The sequence below is a fragment of the Haliaeetus leucocephalus genome, unplaced genomic scaffold (genome assembly GCF_000737465.1).
Source record: "Haliaeetus leucocephalus isolate CR32 unplaced genomic scaffold, Haliaeetus_leucocephalus-4.0 Scaffold229, whole genome shotgun sequence".
Classification (NCBI taxonomy): domain Eukaryota; kingdom Metazoa; phylum Chordata; class Aves; order Accipitriformes; family Accipitridae; genus Haliaeetus; species Haliaeetus leucocephalus.
The window spans coordinates 7884103-7900994 of record NW_010972665.1 but is presented as its reverse complement, the minus strand read 5'-3'; the positions used below and the strand labels follow the sequence as shown (position 1 = coordinate 7900994).

The 16892-nt window shown below is 34.7% G+C and overlaps 1 protein-coding gene across 1 annotated transcript in view; it reads right to left on the bottom strand.

Annotated features, from left to right (window-relative positions):
- Positions 1–16892, bottom strand: part of NRG3 (neuregulin 3) — a 423248-nt gene that overhangs the window by 241367 nt on the left and 164989 nt on the right. The window contains exon 2 of the mRNA XM_010567935.1: positions 8173–8302. Coding sequence (XP_010566237.1) covers positions 8173–8302 — 130 coding nt within the window. The remainder of the gene's footprint in view (positions 1–8172; positions 8303–16892) is intronic.

Sequence of the window (16892 nt, the reverse complement as noted above, 5' to 3'; positions counted from 1 at the left end):
GGCAGAATATTTGCATATGTTAGCTTCAAGACAGATGCAATATATGCCATTGATATTTGCACCCATACTTTTTAAGGTTTTCTTTTCTACAAATATTTTGTGTGTACTATAAAATCTATACAACCCCTTTTTTCACTGTCAGGTTTTGGAAATCAAGAGAGAAAAAACCAATTCTTATAAATTGATGGAATATTCCTTTGCAGGGCAAGGACTTTACCATTTTGTATTTTTCCAATTTTCAGAATATACCTCTTCATCTTGTATTTAGTACTGAGTAATAGCTTTCTGTAGGTCACATAACTTTCTTTTTCTTTAGAATTAGGAAACAGAAGGCAATTTAGAGGCAGTTTCTTCCATTAACAGATCAACTTTCTTCATGGAAGTTTATATAGAACAGATTTGAGTCATCTCTACTAGTGGTGATGGACTACACAATCAAGATGCCTTGCTAACCTATAATGACAAGAAACAGCCTCAGAAACATGTGTAGGCATGAGAAAAGGTAGTGATAAAAATTTAAGGTTCCATCAGCTTTATTCTTGCTAGTGAGACATAAGAATAAATGCTAGCACAGCACTACTTTCTAATCTCCCACTTAAGTGCCAAAATCAAAAAATCCAAGAATTATTAGCGGCCTCAAGAAAAAGCTATCTCAGCTGCTGAGCTGGCAACTGCATTTCTCACCTCTCTCTACTGAAATTCAAGGTTATAGCCCAACTCTTGCTTCAACCAGCTGAAGGGATCTTGCCAAATGCAAAGGAAGCTGAATTGGGTCCCTTTCACTTCCAGTCCTCCCGAAAGAGATGATAGTTTACTGAAAGCTTCCAGAAATATTTTTGTTTCACTCACCTTACTGGTTGTTCTAAGAAACTACACTTCTTTTACATTTGGGAAATAATTGTGTACATATATAAATGAAAGAATTAACACTGTTTGATTTGACAGCTACTGTCTGTGAATTACAAATGTGTGACTTAAAAAAAAGTAGACAAGGGGACATGCTACATGTGTAACTATGTTTTCCCATACTTTATGTTAACTGAAAATGGATTTACATTAGTCTTTCAGTATTCTGGGAAAGAGAAATTAATTCCAAAGTTTTTCAGTCCTCAATGCTGACATAAGCTTAAAACATATTCATTCTCCTAAGCTTCAACATTAACTTTGGATGCATAGCTATCAAATTTCTCCTTTATTTTTTCTTCTTCCTTAAACTCTTTCAAGAATATTAATTTGAATAAGCATTTCAAACACGATGAAATGGACTATGAATTTTATTTTATTTTTATGGGTATTTGCTTAAATCTAATGAATCACAAGTGAATTAAGTTAAATTAGTAAGTAATTTAAATACCTGGACTTGCATTTTATGTGTACAGTATTGTGACTTTTACCTTATTGCTCTGACTGGAAAAGTGCATCTTCATCATAACCTGAAGGAGGAGTGTAAATTTCACGACTTCAAGAGACAGAAATGGAACCAGGAAGTTACACCATTTCATAATCAAAGTTTTTCCAAGGGAAATCATTAGAAAATCTGGCCTGGTTAAGGTGCTCAACACAAAGCAAATAAAACCTGAAATACTATGTACACAGACTATAGCATCTTGATAGAAACTTAAAACTATCACTAAATACAAAGCTTTATTTTATTCTGTATTTCTTTTTACCGTGAAATTAATTTATCCTCCCCCGAATAAGAAGACTAATACAAACTTGTTTTCAGAAAATGTTTAAGACCAATAAATGGATAACAGATGTCTTGCCAGTGACTTCTCTAGTGCATAGAGCTGCTTGAAGGAATGATACTATGTGAACAGCAACAACAGTAATAAACACTGATTTATTGCAGTACTGAAAAAGTTAAGCATGTGCTCAAGGGTGAATTTTTGTAAACACATCAAGGGAAATGTCTGTCATGATGTTTGCAATACAGACTGTTACACCGCTGGATTAAAACACTCAGTTTTGCAGATATTTGAAAGTAATTGAACTTCATAAGACTTTTCAATTTGCATAGATATATATTTTTCAAGCTGAAAGTATCTTCTACCGCAGAAGTTACAGAAGATTGAAGAAGGTAAGTATCTGCGAAATGCAATAATTTAGGGGAAAATCTGTAAACAAAAGCACTGTAAAACAGACTGTTGAGACTGTGAAAATTAATCAATAATTAAAGTACTTTGACAAGAAGCTTGCTTGAGAGCCTCTATCTTCTGAATGTTAAATTATGAAAGCATGAATCAGGTGTTATTGAACACAGCCATGTTTAGTGTGCACATCACATAACGTTCTTGCACTATTTCACCAGGGGAGTATGTTAAAAGTCTCAATCTTTAAATTTAAAAACTACTTGTTATTTATTGAATTCTTATACCATAATATCAGACTGGAAGGGTTTTAATTTTAGAGGACTGTTAGAAAAAAAGTAGGGATAACAGAGAAAGTACTGGTTTTATGCAGGTGAAGTTTAGAATTTGGACAAAATTTAGTTTTGATTCTGATTAACTGATTCTAATTAAATGAGCTCAAGTCTTATGTGTTGATTACAGAAAATTTCAGACCAAATGGTAAAAATCATGTAAGATTGGGTAATACCAAAAAAGTTATGATACCTAGGTAACAAGTACAAGTCTTGGTCTTTAACACCATTTCATTTTGAGGTTTAGAAACCGTTTTTCTTCATGGTTCATATCTAAAAAGGTTTAAAAGGATAAAACAGGTATGTGACAGCAAAGCCATGCAATCTCTTCGTGTAATTTCAAGGGGCAGGAGCCTGAAAGAGAATGCACAGAAGGGGTTTGGTTTTTAGGGGTGTTTTCTGTTTGGGTTTTTTGTATGAAGGAAAAGAAATATCTAAAGCTAGGTAAGAAAAGCATGAGGTTTTCCAATAAAAAAGGGAAAAGTAGTCAAACTGCAGATTTTTAATTAATATTACTTAAAGAAATAAAGGCTTTTACTTATTTTTTGTTTACTAGCACTGTTTTGAGTATATGAATATAGCTGAACTGATTCTACCCTTGGGATGTGCAGTCCATGTGACAGACTTCTTGGTCAGATTTTCTTCTTACTTCTTACAGGCCTGAGCCTTGAAAAGTATCACAGTCACAATGCTTTAGGCACACAGGCTATTTCATTTGAGCTAACAGAAACAACCACATTGCTGAAGGCAACCACAAGTTGCGAAAGCACTGCTGAATAAGCAGGTGATGTAATAATAACACAATGTGGTATCTATATTAAAATACAGTTGCTTGACAACAGCTTGAAGCTACCTAATGTGGTATTTCAAGTTCACCTCAGCTTTTCTAAAGTAAATGTGAAAGTAAAAATGACAGCATTTCCATTTCATGTTGTGTGCAACTACGCAAATGTAATCTAGAGACATGTTGGAGCTATGCTCATAAACCAATAATTTTCACAACAGGTCTGTTGATTGCCCTTGACATGGAAAGTATCCTAAATTTTAAGCACAGCTTTCTTCCTCCTTTAAATTCTTGTAGCTATATGTTACATTGTCAGCTTAATGCAATGGATTATTTTTGATGAAACTAACCTTGTAATATTGTGACATAAATGAAATGTTTTATTTATTCAATGCTATTCAGTAGTGAATAATTTTCTGTGTTTGCTTTATTTACATGTCGGAACCGTTCTCAAAAAGTGTCACTATAAAACAAGATGGGGGAACACACAAAATGGAGTAGGTGGTATTTTAAAACACCTAAGTCAGACTCCAAAAGCCTAGATAACAAGCCACATAACTAAACCAGGGAAATGATACTCTTATCTTTTTAGATTTTTAACTTACGGTTAAGTGCAGGTATCATATGCCATGCTCAGAGCTGTTCTAAAGTCCAATCTGTTTGATCCCTTTCTCTTGCTTTTACTGACAGCAAGGGCTATGCCTGGATTACAGTTACTACTATGCAAAAGACTCATAATAAAACCTGACAGTCTATAAACATTCAGCCAAATCAGACTTTCATTAAAAAGGAATTCAATCCTTCCGGTCTCACATCAAATTTTAAACAAAGCTGAGCAACGCTGGTACCATTTTTTAATCAACTAACTGTAAAAATGGCAAATTTTATGCATAAAAATGAGCAAGATCACCAAGCTCAAAATTCATCCATCAGAACAAGATGGATGCATAAAACGTAGAACATCCTACGAAATCTGAAAACTCTGGGATAGTAACCACAGTAGTGCTCTTTGGATGCATGTGTACAACCTGCTGTAATCTGGTTAACAGGGAATGATGTTTTGTTTATTGTACATTTGTGAGTCTATTCTTTCTGTTGTTAGAAAACTTATTCAGGTTTTATACTGCTTGCTTCACGAAAGAGAGATGAAAGACAGGAACAAAGGACAAAAGGAATATCTCATCCAACATTCTCAAATCTGTGAAAAGTACATTAGAGTTCACTGCCAATGCCAAGATTTCCAATGCATACACAATAGTTTTAACAGCTTCTTTCAGAAGAGAAATTTAACAGTGCAATCCTCTTCTTCCCTCAAAAGTTTTAGCCACTCATTCATACAGTGTTTTCCAGTCCTAAATAGGTAATCAGAAGAAAATGGACTAAAAAAAAAAGTAGAAGGATTCACGCAAAAAAAAAAAAGAAAACCAACCCCAAAAACCCAGAGTGACTTGAGATAGGGTCTGTGAAATAAAATTGTGCAGGCAAAACCTAAACTTTTTTTTTATAGCCTGCATTATGTAATACCCAGTTAAATGCTGATGTGTCAGTGTTGACTGTGTACTTGATTTGTTTTGTGTAAATAACAAATAAAAGTACCCTCACCTTTCAGCTTAAATTCTCAAGAAGGCAACAGGGAAAAAAAATTCAGCATATGGAGAAGCTAAATATGAAGTTTCCCTACTGTTAACCTACCCTATCCTTAAAACAAGCTCGTGTTAAACCATTCACAAAAATAAATACTGAAGTCACACCTTTAAAATAGCACAAACATCATCCAGCGTATATTGTTTGTTACCTAACCACGCAGGAAAACTCTGCCAGTTTACATCCCCAGGCAAATTTTCACCCAGAGACAGTAAAATGTAGAAGTTCAAACAAAAATGGAATTATAGAATTTGAAACTATAACCATTCCTGTATTTTTCTCCTCCAGTTGTCAACTAAGCTAAAAAAAAAATAAATCCCATGACTTCAGGACACGTCCTCTGTAGGTGGATAAGAATGGAAGACGCATGAGCAGGGCTGCTTCAGACCTCCTCATTTACTGTATTCCCAGTGGTCTCCTGCAACATGGCCTCCCTCTTTACCAAGGTGCATGCTAGTCCCACTCCCCACAATTACAGGTTCAAACTAGGTAAGTCATGTATCTCACAAAACAGAAAAAAGTTATAGAGCCAGTGCTCTACAACATCCAGCTGCCAATGTCATTACTGACTGCTGGAGTTCAACATGTGCTCATCTCCTACTGTTGAACAAGAGCATGATGAATTTTTCAACTCCTAAAGGTGCTTGAACTGCCAGTTGAGATTGTTTGCATGGACAGTGTGGTTCATGAGGATACAGAAGAGGTCCAGGATGTATATTTATTAATTGCTATCAAATCTCCTTTTTTTTTTTGCTTTAACAATCATTAGCATATTTGTCCTTTAAACAGGTACACACAAGAACAACTGCACAACTGCCTAAGCATATAATCTACTAACACTCTTTAAATCTGACAAAGTGGGACGAAAGTTTTTTGCTACATCAAGGTCTTCCATCTGCAGCTGTTCCAATGGCAAATTCCCATTTCAGTAAATTGGTGCTCTGTTCCCAGAACAGATGCAAAATCAAACTCCCAATGAGAATACACAATGCAGCTTGATTCTAAGAACAAAGTATCATTTCATTCTCTAAATCTTCAGAATTCTGTATTCAAATGATTCTTTTAATTGCAATGGGAATTCCATAACCCTTTCCTTCTCAGGGAAAATTACTTTTTTTCTAGTTAGAGGACAAATACAGTACATCAATATTGTATTTTTCGATATGTGTACATTCTAGCTGGTATTTCAGGCTACAAAAACAAACACCTGCATTCCACTCACTACAGCACTGGCCCTGACAAAGAGACATATAGTCTGTTACCACGGCAGAGATACAGAATTTGAAGGTCAAATTAAAAGGTTTCTCTTCATTAATGACATACATATCAGTATCATAAAAGTGATTCTGAACAACCTGCTGCTTGCAGTGTTGAAGGTCCTTACAGAATTAAACAAAGCATTATAACTAATCACCTTTTAAATTTTAAAATACGTCTTCTCTTGCTATATGAATTTTTATTGCCTTATACACGTCTTTTTGTGTTGCACACTTCAAAGTACCCACTGAAATAAGCAGATGTTTAATTACCAGAGAATCTGTCAATGCCTGAAACTTGTACAAGCAATGCAAATCTGTTACACACGGGAGCTAACAGATTCACAGATGATACCCCTATTTCCCTATGGAAGAATAACACAAGAGAAGGTGATAAAAAAATTTCACTCTCCTGGAAAGAGTGAAAACTCAACACTCTGGCTTGTTTAGTTATGGGGAAAAGCTTGGATGGAAAAGCTTCTAACGATTAGTCAGACTGCAGCATTAGAATCACAGCAAATAAACAAGAATTTGGCAAAGGCAGACAACAGGAAAATCAGCTCTCTTATGAGGTATACTCCTGCAGGTACTTAAAAGTTTAATCCATACAGTTTACTAGAACAGTCTGTTCAAAGAAATTAGCTAATAAATTTACCATCTTAATTAAAATATCTCATATATATCCATTTCTCCCTGTATCAGTTTTGTTGAGTTTGAATATTCAGACAATGAAAAATGCTTAAATATTTGAGTGATAGAATTCCCTTGTTAACAGCTCATGACACTTCTAAGAAAGACTGAAAATCACACACCTGCTTTGAGAAAAAAATACCTGTAAAGTTTTATGATGGAAGTTGAAAAAAATCATCATTCTTCCAGGATTAATGACTCATAATATCTAATTTAATAAGCATGCTGTAAGAAAACATATAATAAAGAGGGGAAATGAATGGTCACTGAAGCATATAGAACTGAATGGGAAAAAAATTACCAGCATAATATTAAAAATAAAAATCTTAGGAATATTCTGATGATGATAAGCAGACTTTCATCAATCTTTAAATCCCTAAATTTCCATTTTCAAACCAGGCACGTGTGATTTTATGACTTCTTTTTCTAATTTCAGTGGGATTTCGCAGCTTAAGTCCCAAATCGTTCAGGAAAGCTTCTGAGTATCTTAGGTGCTTTTAATTATTTATATTAGAAATATATAAATATTGAGATGCTCAGTTTAGAATTTGGGCATATAAGCATCTTAAGATACACCTGTGTGCCAAATACAGTATCTTAGGAGTAAATTAAAACATCACAAGTACAGGTTTTCATTTTCGACCACTTCTATTTAAAAGATTGCTTCAACAGTTCAGAATTTTTTTTTATTCTCATCTTTAGGAAGATGTTACAGTATTCCTTCTGTATACCACTCCCTTTTACTGGCCACTACATCTACAATGATTATATGTGGCGATCTGGTTTTCTTTTCTGACATTCTTTTAAATACATTCAAGATGGTCATAGACATTAACAGAAGTTTGGGAGTATAAACCTGTACAACAGCTATATAGCAGATTCAGATGGCTATTACAGTCCACTTTATCTTTCAGAAATTAAACTTAAGAAACCCTAATTCTTAAAATTACTAACTGAACAACTCTGCCTCTCTCTTAACGAACAGTGCATACAGCTATTGTCAAAGCTCTACTTTGAGTACCCAAAATAAAGGAATGCTTCTGGTATGTAGAGGAACGTAAGATTTTAATATGTAAAAACCAAAACATTAATCCTTAATTCTTTATATGATCAGAAAACAGAATACTGAAGATTCTTCTTATCTATAAAAGTAATTAATATGTTGGGGTTTGTATTTCTGTGTTTCTATTTATAAATACTACAGACTAGTAAAAAAAAAAACAAAAACAAAAAACCCGCAACTGTGAGGGAGGCAATCAAAATGGAGGCAAATTCTATTGCTTTATAACATTCTAAGTCTGAATGATTGGGTTTTTTCTAATGCTGTCCCCCTTGGACTGAAGACTTTTCTTGCAACATCTTTGCAAATGACTTACCGGCAGTGTTTATGTGATCCTGTTAAGGTTTCAATCACAAAGCATTCCCCTTCATTGAGACAATATGCAAGATCCTTGTCTTTGCATGGCTTAAAGTGCTCAGATCGCTCAGTGGAATACGTTGTAGTATCTATGGAGAAAACAGAAAAAGGAAAGAAATGCTGTAAGGCTAAATATTGGATGTTGTTATAGTATATGTTAAATAAAGGTGATCAGATTGGTCTCAGTAATATCAACTGATCAAGACAGACTAATTAACAGAAAGCAAAAGCACAGGGAAAGCAAACTTCAGTGTGACTGCAGTATTATTTGCAATCAAGCTTCTTAAAAAGATTCACAGAAGGAATCTTATATTTGGAAATATAAGCAGAAAAACAAACTGGAGTGCAGCAAAGTTGAGTACAATTTTAACCACTTCCAATTTCCAAAGTATCCCTTCTAAAATGTAAACACACCTATTTTGTATCCTTTAACCAGAACAGTTTCTTCATATTAATACACTGAAATATGGTTTTAAAAAAAATACACAACTTTTTTCATTAAAAATGAGCAAAAGTAGCTAATATAGTAACCTTAAAAAAAAAACAACCCCAAGATAAATCCCACATCAATGAAAGAAAAAACAAAGCCTAAAACGTAAGGACGATGATAATTTGATACACCAGTCACAAAAACTGGCCCAGAACTTGAATATAAGCAATGCACCATAGACTGTGTCATTTCAGGTACATCATCTGTAGGTTTCTACAGGTACATCCGAACACCACTGCAACACAGTTCAAAAAATTGATTACAGTTTGGACTGTTGGCTGTAACTTTGGAATATGTAGTTAGATAACGAGATTTGGAATAGGCTGACAGTATGTCAGCGTGAGCTATCATTCCTGTCTTCTAATATTTTAACCTTCCCAATCCAGTTGGATTAATCAACAATAAAGTGGAATTTTCAGAGGAAGATGTCTGACTGACAGATATTTTAATTTTCTTCACTAAGACAAGTATTTTTCTAATTAAGTATGACTTTCAAAGTAGACAATGATTTCCACAGAACCATGGTTCAACCTTCATATACAATCTTACTTCTCAAAGTTAAAATTTCTACTCATTTTGCAGGGACAAGGACCAGGATCTAATATACTAATATATATTAAAATTATAAGAGAACATTTCATTATATACCATACAGACTATCAGAAAATATTCAGTTGCCTGTTGTCAAAGGAGTGAAGCTGTGCTCTATGCACATGGAACTTTGCAAACTGAAGATTATATAAACACATAAACTTGCTTTTTGCTTGTAACTTGATACAAAGTAAATATCCACCAAGCTAATACCAAAGTTGAAAACCAAAACACTAAAATACAAGACACCTGTAAGTACGGTTCTGCAAGAAAATTCACATATTCCAAAAATCTTTCAAAGTAACTTTTTTTATTCTTAGTGTATTTTAAATAAAATAGTGCTACAAGTTTTCCTTGTTATCCAAAGTGAAGGAAGATTAATAAAATACATTTGTAAAGAATAAGAAAATCCACACCCTAATCTTCATATACAACACTTCCCCCCTGCCCCGAGAGAAGATATTGTGGTTTAAAATTTTCAGTGGAGAGAAAAAAAAATCCTGGGAATGAACTCCAACAGTCTCCCTTCAAATGTTTTTGCAGATTCAGAATGAAAGGTCCTGCCATTTTCCCCGATAGCAGCACTTACAAAAAAGATGCAAGCTATATAAAAACTACTATGTTTTTAATGACTGCAAGCAAACCCTGAAGTGAAATGTATCAAATTGAACTTTGGAAATAATACAAGATGTTTGTAAATGCAGACAGTGACTAGCACATCACTGTTGACATTTCAAGAATGATCAGGTTTTATGTAACAAAAATATCTTCAGGTAGAAAAAAAGGTAGTCCAGTTACCTTTTAAGGTCAATTTTACACAGGAGCACTTAAATGACCAATTAAAATTTGCTTAGGCAAAAAAATATAAACAACAGTAATAAGATATATTTCTATCCTTTTTAAATAAGGGAACTGAAGATAATATTATTTGAAAGCACTTGTGATAATTACAAAAGGTAACTAAAACTGTTTGATGAGCAGCAACTCAACTTGATACGGCTTTAGAGAACACAACACTTATCTCTCAGCCTGCTCTGAAGAAACAAGCTGTGCAAATACCTATATAAAGGTAGTCACATTACACAGACCAAAGTAATCTGAGATGGCCCCAAAGGACAAGAGAAAAACTAAGGAGACACACAGTATCACAAAGTGTGTCTTTGAGGTAGTGATGTACTGAATTCTCAGAGCACAGTGTTTGAAGTGCAGGATACTCCTACCATAATTATCTCAAAAATACCTTGTCAAGGTCAGCATTTTAAAGTTTTAGATTAAATATATTCTTCAGAGGTTTTGTTCTGTTTTATTTTAGTCACTTCTCTGTTCAATATTATTCAAGATTAAATCAAGTCCACAGCAGAAACTTTTGCCAATTCAGCGGTGTCAGAGCAGAGCTAAGACTGAGCACGTGCCGTTTTATACTGGCAAAAGTGCCACGGAAGATACAGCTACAGCATACCTTAATTTGGGTACTAATGGAAAATACACAAGTAACTGGGCTTCTCTGCTGATATAAATTGTTAACAAACTATGGTCAGCCATTGCAGCAAGCCAGCCTTCCAGAACTGGAGTTTCTGACACTTCCAGAGGAGTGACATGGTGTTCTGCCCATGCAGAGCGATGCAGGGCTGCAGTCAAAAATGCTCCCCTCAAAGCCCTGTTGTATTTATAAACAAGCATACACTGTGATACTTCATTTTCTCCACTTGGACATAATTCCAAGCTTTTCTTACATTGTTTTGAGTTCCGTCTCTGGTCTTTCAAATTAAGCACAACAGTTGTAGGTAACAATGATGCTGACATTATGACAGCCTTGGAAAGCACTCCTTATGTTGAAAAGTACACAGTAATTTCTAACTTTTTTTTTAAAAAACAAACACAGTCTCATTAAAAGTCAGCTTTAAGTTACAGCCTCTTCTGTCTTGAAAATATTTCTGCAAGTCTAACCAGGTTTATGCATGGGGAAACATCTGTCTCTGTACAGCTGATCTCTGGTCTGCAAAGGTCATTCACTAACATTCAAAAGCTCAAAAGCTGTGTTACTAATTGATATCCTAGATATCCCTAGAGCTGTTTGGTATTTTCTGCTGGATATACTCACATACAGGCTATGCGAGTTTTCTGAAAGGTTACAATCCTGCTGTTATTTCATGTTGCACTCACGATGAAACAAACTCTGTTACAGCTTCATTAAATATTGAAAAACCAAAATCTAAAAACTTGTTCTAAACAGAACTACAGAAAGAACAAAACAATGGAAAACACTCTAGAGACTATACAGTTTTCTTGATTCTTTTTCTAATAAACAATAAATCCCATTGTCTTATATGCACACCCCCCCCCCTTTTTTTTTTGACTCCTAACCAAATACTGAATTAACTTTTCCATGGTGGAATTGTCCTTCATAGCTTCAGAAGCCTGCTAAGTATCCAACCATTCTATTCTGAATTTTTTTTTTTTTTAAAGTAATTGATAAAACCTAGGCATTCACAAAATTACTAGTAAAGCTCTTTAATTTATTTCTAGTCTTTGAACAAAGGTAACAGACCCAAACATTTATAGGTAACAAAAGGGAACTTCTGTCAAGTATTCAGATGTCCTTGAATTCAGTCCTTAAATAGCAATAATCCATAATCCCTTAAGGTCGTCTTTTTCATTTTTTTTAATTGCCAAGTGTCCAAGTGTTTCATGTAAATGCAGCAGGGGCTATTGATTTCTGCTGGAATTTTTCCAACTGAATTGGAATAAAGAATTTTTAGGTACTTTTGCTCTATTTTTCTTGCCTCACTTTATCAGCACAGCTTTATGCATGATTCCGATACTACAGAAATGGAGATACCATTGCCAAGTCTCAGATATCACTGTTTAATCAAATGAACAAGAATTCAGTTCACATTTCAAAGGAAGGCTTCAAGATCTTTTATTTAGAAGCATGGAGTTGGTTAAAAAAAAATGCAGTGATTTACGAATGTTGAAAAAAATTCAGTAGGAAGTTTTCAGATGTTATTTTATTTTGTTAAAGTCTAAAGCTTGGTCTAAAGAAGTGTCACTGACTTTGTATTCTTATCTCATTAATCTACTTCATCATGTTTATACCAGCACAGGATGGCTCATTATAGCTAATTTACTGAATGATCTTCAAGGGATGATATGGATACTATAAATACTATCTCCTCTTTCAAGGCTACCAGATTCCTTGTTTCCAGTACTATGCTCTGATATTAAAAACCTGTAAATGCAAAGGACAAATGCAAGAAAGGAGAGAATGCAAGATTTAAAATATCCTGGGAAACACCAGCATTCGTGGCACCTGTTTCTGTTCAGACTGCAGCAGCAGCAACGATTCCCACCCATTGCATCTGTCTCACAGCATTCTGACTTTAGAAACAGATTTTACTGGATACGTCTCAAATAAAAAAAGTTTTCCATGCTAGCTTTAAGTGATACGCTGCATGCATGTCATGGTAAACATCGTATTCCAGATAGACAGCCTTAGCTGCTATAGAGAGAGTAAAAAAAATGGCCTAGGAGAACAACAGATAAAAAGACCTGGTTTAACTTTTCTGAAGTCACTAGTGGACAGGTATCCAAATTTTGTAGATAGATAGCTACATTCACTTACTAACTTATGTATGGCAACCTCTTAGTGCATTACCAAGGAGGAATATTTAAGACACCATATTTTGGTTAATGCCAGAGATTACACACTGAAAGACTTTTTAATAATAGTGCATATTTTGATTACCATTAGGTATCACCAGCTTTATAGATTCTTTATCAACATGCAAATTAGCTTTTCCTTTATCTTGTTATCCATTTATAACTGACCACTTCTCTGAGAACCACTGACTTACTGAGGCACCAAAAAAAGTGAGATGCTTATTTTAAATCTGATCTCATTTTGAAATGCACTACAAAAAAGTAAGCCAATTACAAACAACTGGACTTCCTCTGACAGTGCAACTCCAGTTACAAAAAAAAAAAAAACCACCAAAAACAAAACCAAACAAAACTTCTCAAAAACCCCCAACATTTTTTACAATATACTTTTATATCACTATTGCATTCTATGAAGAAGGTAACATAAAAGGTCATTTAATAGCATATAGAGAGTTAAACTTTATGTTCAGTGAAGTCAATGGAAAATATTTACAATGACTCAGTATAACCAGGGCTCCCTGCAGTTCTTACAGGACCACACAGTGCTTCTCTCCTGGTATTTTAGAATTATGTGGTAGCCCTACTAGAAAGGGTCTTGCAAAAAATGAAAATTACACACAGAATAGTATATATATTACTTTGTTTACTCACAATAGCCCGAATCTTAAAAAACATGTAACCCAAAATTTTTATTCCTGTGCTTTTAGAAGTAAACAAAAGGTGGGTAAGGGGAGAAGATACCAAGCCCTAGTAAGATACTCATTAAGAGAGAAAGAGCAGAAAACCTAAATATTACTTGAAAGTTTTTGTTATGATTTAGCTTTAGCTGATGCTAACTCCTTAAGTTGTCAATATTTGTAAAGTAAACATTCAAGACGCTCATGTTTAATGCAATGCAGAGATCTTCCTTTGACAGTGCTAACTGAACACTAGTTGGCATTAGCCATGGAACATTGCTGGGATAATTGGATTTAAAAATTCTAGTAATGAAATATGAGCAAAACCATAAAACATATCTAGAAGTTAAAACTTTATTTTTAAAAATAACAGGGTTCTTGTTTTAAACTTACTAGAACTGTTTGCATGCATTTTTCCATGATTAAAACTAAAAACTTAATGAAAATATGAAAAATATTTTACTGTATTTACAGAGACAGTTTTGTATTAACTAGCAATCACTAAACTGAATGCTGATTATTCAAGCAGCTACCCCTTAGCCATTTTGTGCCAGACAAAAATTTATTTAATCCAATAACACTTTAAAGGCTTTGATTGCATCATGATACAAAGCAAAATTGTGCTATGGATATGGGAATACTTGGAGCTTTTTTATTATCCTTCAGATTCAAATGAACAAATCAGTATAATTTAGCAACAAACTGATAAAGCAGCAGATGCATCAAAACATTGTCATTTACATTAGCTGGCTTCCCAGCCAGATTGTGGAGGTAGTTAAAATTGTTATCAGTGAGACAGTCCGAATGTTTTTCCTTTGTATTTAACTCAGAGGATTATATAAAAAAGCTCATGTGACAAGCACGTTCCTGTGGAACATCTCTCTGTGGGTACAACCAACCACATCCTTGAACAGACTGCTTTTCTCCCCGTATCACCAGAACACAGCATCACAACTGCAACTGCATAGAAACAAAAGCTCAAGCTCCAGAAAAATACAAGCAATTAAAGAGAGACAGTCACCTCTCCAAAAATCAGCGCACACTCTGACCACAAAATTAATTCGTAAAGTGTGACCTTGTTCCAGAAATGTTGTTCACATTTTCCAAATGCTTTATCAGTTTGAAATCACTACACACAAACACTAATCCATATTTTGAAAAATATATTAAAGGATTTTCACACTACTAGTGCATTATTAGCAAAATATCATGTGCTTGCTTGCTGCAAAACTCTTAAAGTATGTCTTTGCTTTCATGACTTAAAAAAACCAAACCAAGCAATCACTATTTCTAAAAACAATGTACAAAAAACATGCCCACTTAATGGTATCTTGCAACTGAAACTCAAAAGCAGAAAAGCAAATAAAGCTAGCAGCACTTCAGAATATGTTATCTGATCACGTCTGTCAGAACGTAAATACTGAACCCTGAATACCAATGAAATTCTTCTCTATATGTGCAGAATTGCACATCAGAGGCTGCATTCTCCTGTACCGCTCAAACTGAAATCAGTGAAAGCTGAACAAATGGGAGATGACACAGGAGAGATCCCCATGAGACACAAAAAGCCAGGGTTTTTCAGATGTTCAATGTCTAGGAGCCAAAGAAACAGGAGTGACTAAAACTCTAAAAGGTTTTAACGTTCAATGTGAAGAGTTATTTTGAAAATTGAGTCATGACAGTTCTGATGGGCACTCTAGGTACAAAGTGCTTTTGCCAATCAATCAGACATGTATTCAGGTGTCCTTCGGTAGATCTTCTTATTAATTGATCTAAAAGAAATTCATAGAGGATTTCACTTTTTTCAGTGAAAAAGCAGCATACTCAAGAATGTACCAAAAGTGGATCCACCACGACCACCACCCAGGGCTTCTCTCTCCTTTGACCCCTAGCAGTCCCTCCTCTCTCAGTATACTGACATCAGTGGAGTCACCAAAAGCCCTTGAGACTGGATGGCACCATTGCACCAAAAGGCAACACCCTTTTGGGGATGTGGAAATAGCTCGTGGAAATAGTCTCCAATTGATGGAGAAACTAAAATACAGTTAAATTAAGTGACTGCAGCACAAAGCAAAACAGTAAAAAGAAAAAGAAGAAAAAGAAAAAGGCTTCCAGGGGTGCAATCAAACCTTAGGGTGGAAAAAAAAAACCAAAACACCACCACAGAACAATTCTGCATAGGTTCATATGTTAAAAGATGCTAGAAGAAAGCAAGAATAATACACTACATCTGTGATGTCTGCAACCACCAGCACTCTGCAATGAAAGAAAAAAAAAATTCAAACAAAACTTAGTATATCAAATCTAGAGTAGAGTGTATCAGGAAGTTTGTGATGAAACATTTTTGGCTCAGTTTGGCTACTGAAGAAAATATTAGTTTGCAGCAATGATTAATCATTATTTATCAAGAATAATAATAAAAATACAGTTGCCTTAAACAAATCAAAACAATTTTCCTTTATTTTTCATGCTCAGCTTCAAGTGATCTCAGGAGGATTCAAATCTCATTGCCTAGGGAGGACTGTTATTTTAACTGGATTTGGTTGGAGTTCCTTGTAAATAACTTAAAGTGAAGAGTTTCAGAACTTAGCACTTTCAAATCTGATATATTTGGAAATATAAAGAAAAGGAAATACAAGAAGAAATAGAGAAGAAGGAAATATAAGAAAATACAAGAGCAGTGCAATGACCTAAATAACTCAATATTGCTACAGAAGGAGTATAAAGGTGGTGTTACAATCATTACTACATGTACTAAAAAAAACCAATTAACAGTGCTCGAAATGTTTTTATTTCTTGGATCACATCTGTCTTCTCTTTCCTCCTGCCCATGAAGCACAGTGTGGGCGTCGGAGTTTAGATGCAAGGACCAGGGGAGAGAAATATAATGACAGAAACCTTGGATCTTGATGTCTATGCTTGTATGTGCAGGTAGTTCCTCCTGCACACACCTGTGCTACAGCTCAGAGGTAACACTGCTGGAATGAACTGTAGCCTAATTCCAGCAGGTCCCACATGTAGCTCTGTCTTTTTCCACATCACCCAATTCGCATCACAAGTCACATCAACAATCCAATTTCTTTATCCTTTACACCTAAGTGTCATCACAACCCAGCAATAAACCTTCAGCAGTTCATTCTACAAACTCCAATCACCAATTCAGATGTATTGGGTTTGCATGGCAAGATTTTGGTAGTGGGGGGAGGTACAGGAGTGGCTTCTGTGAGAAGGTGCTAGAAACTTCCCCTATGTCTGACAGAG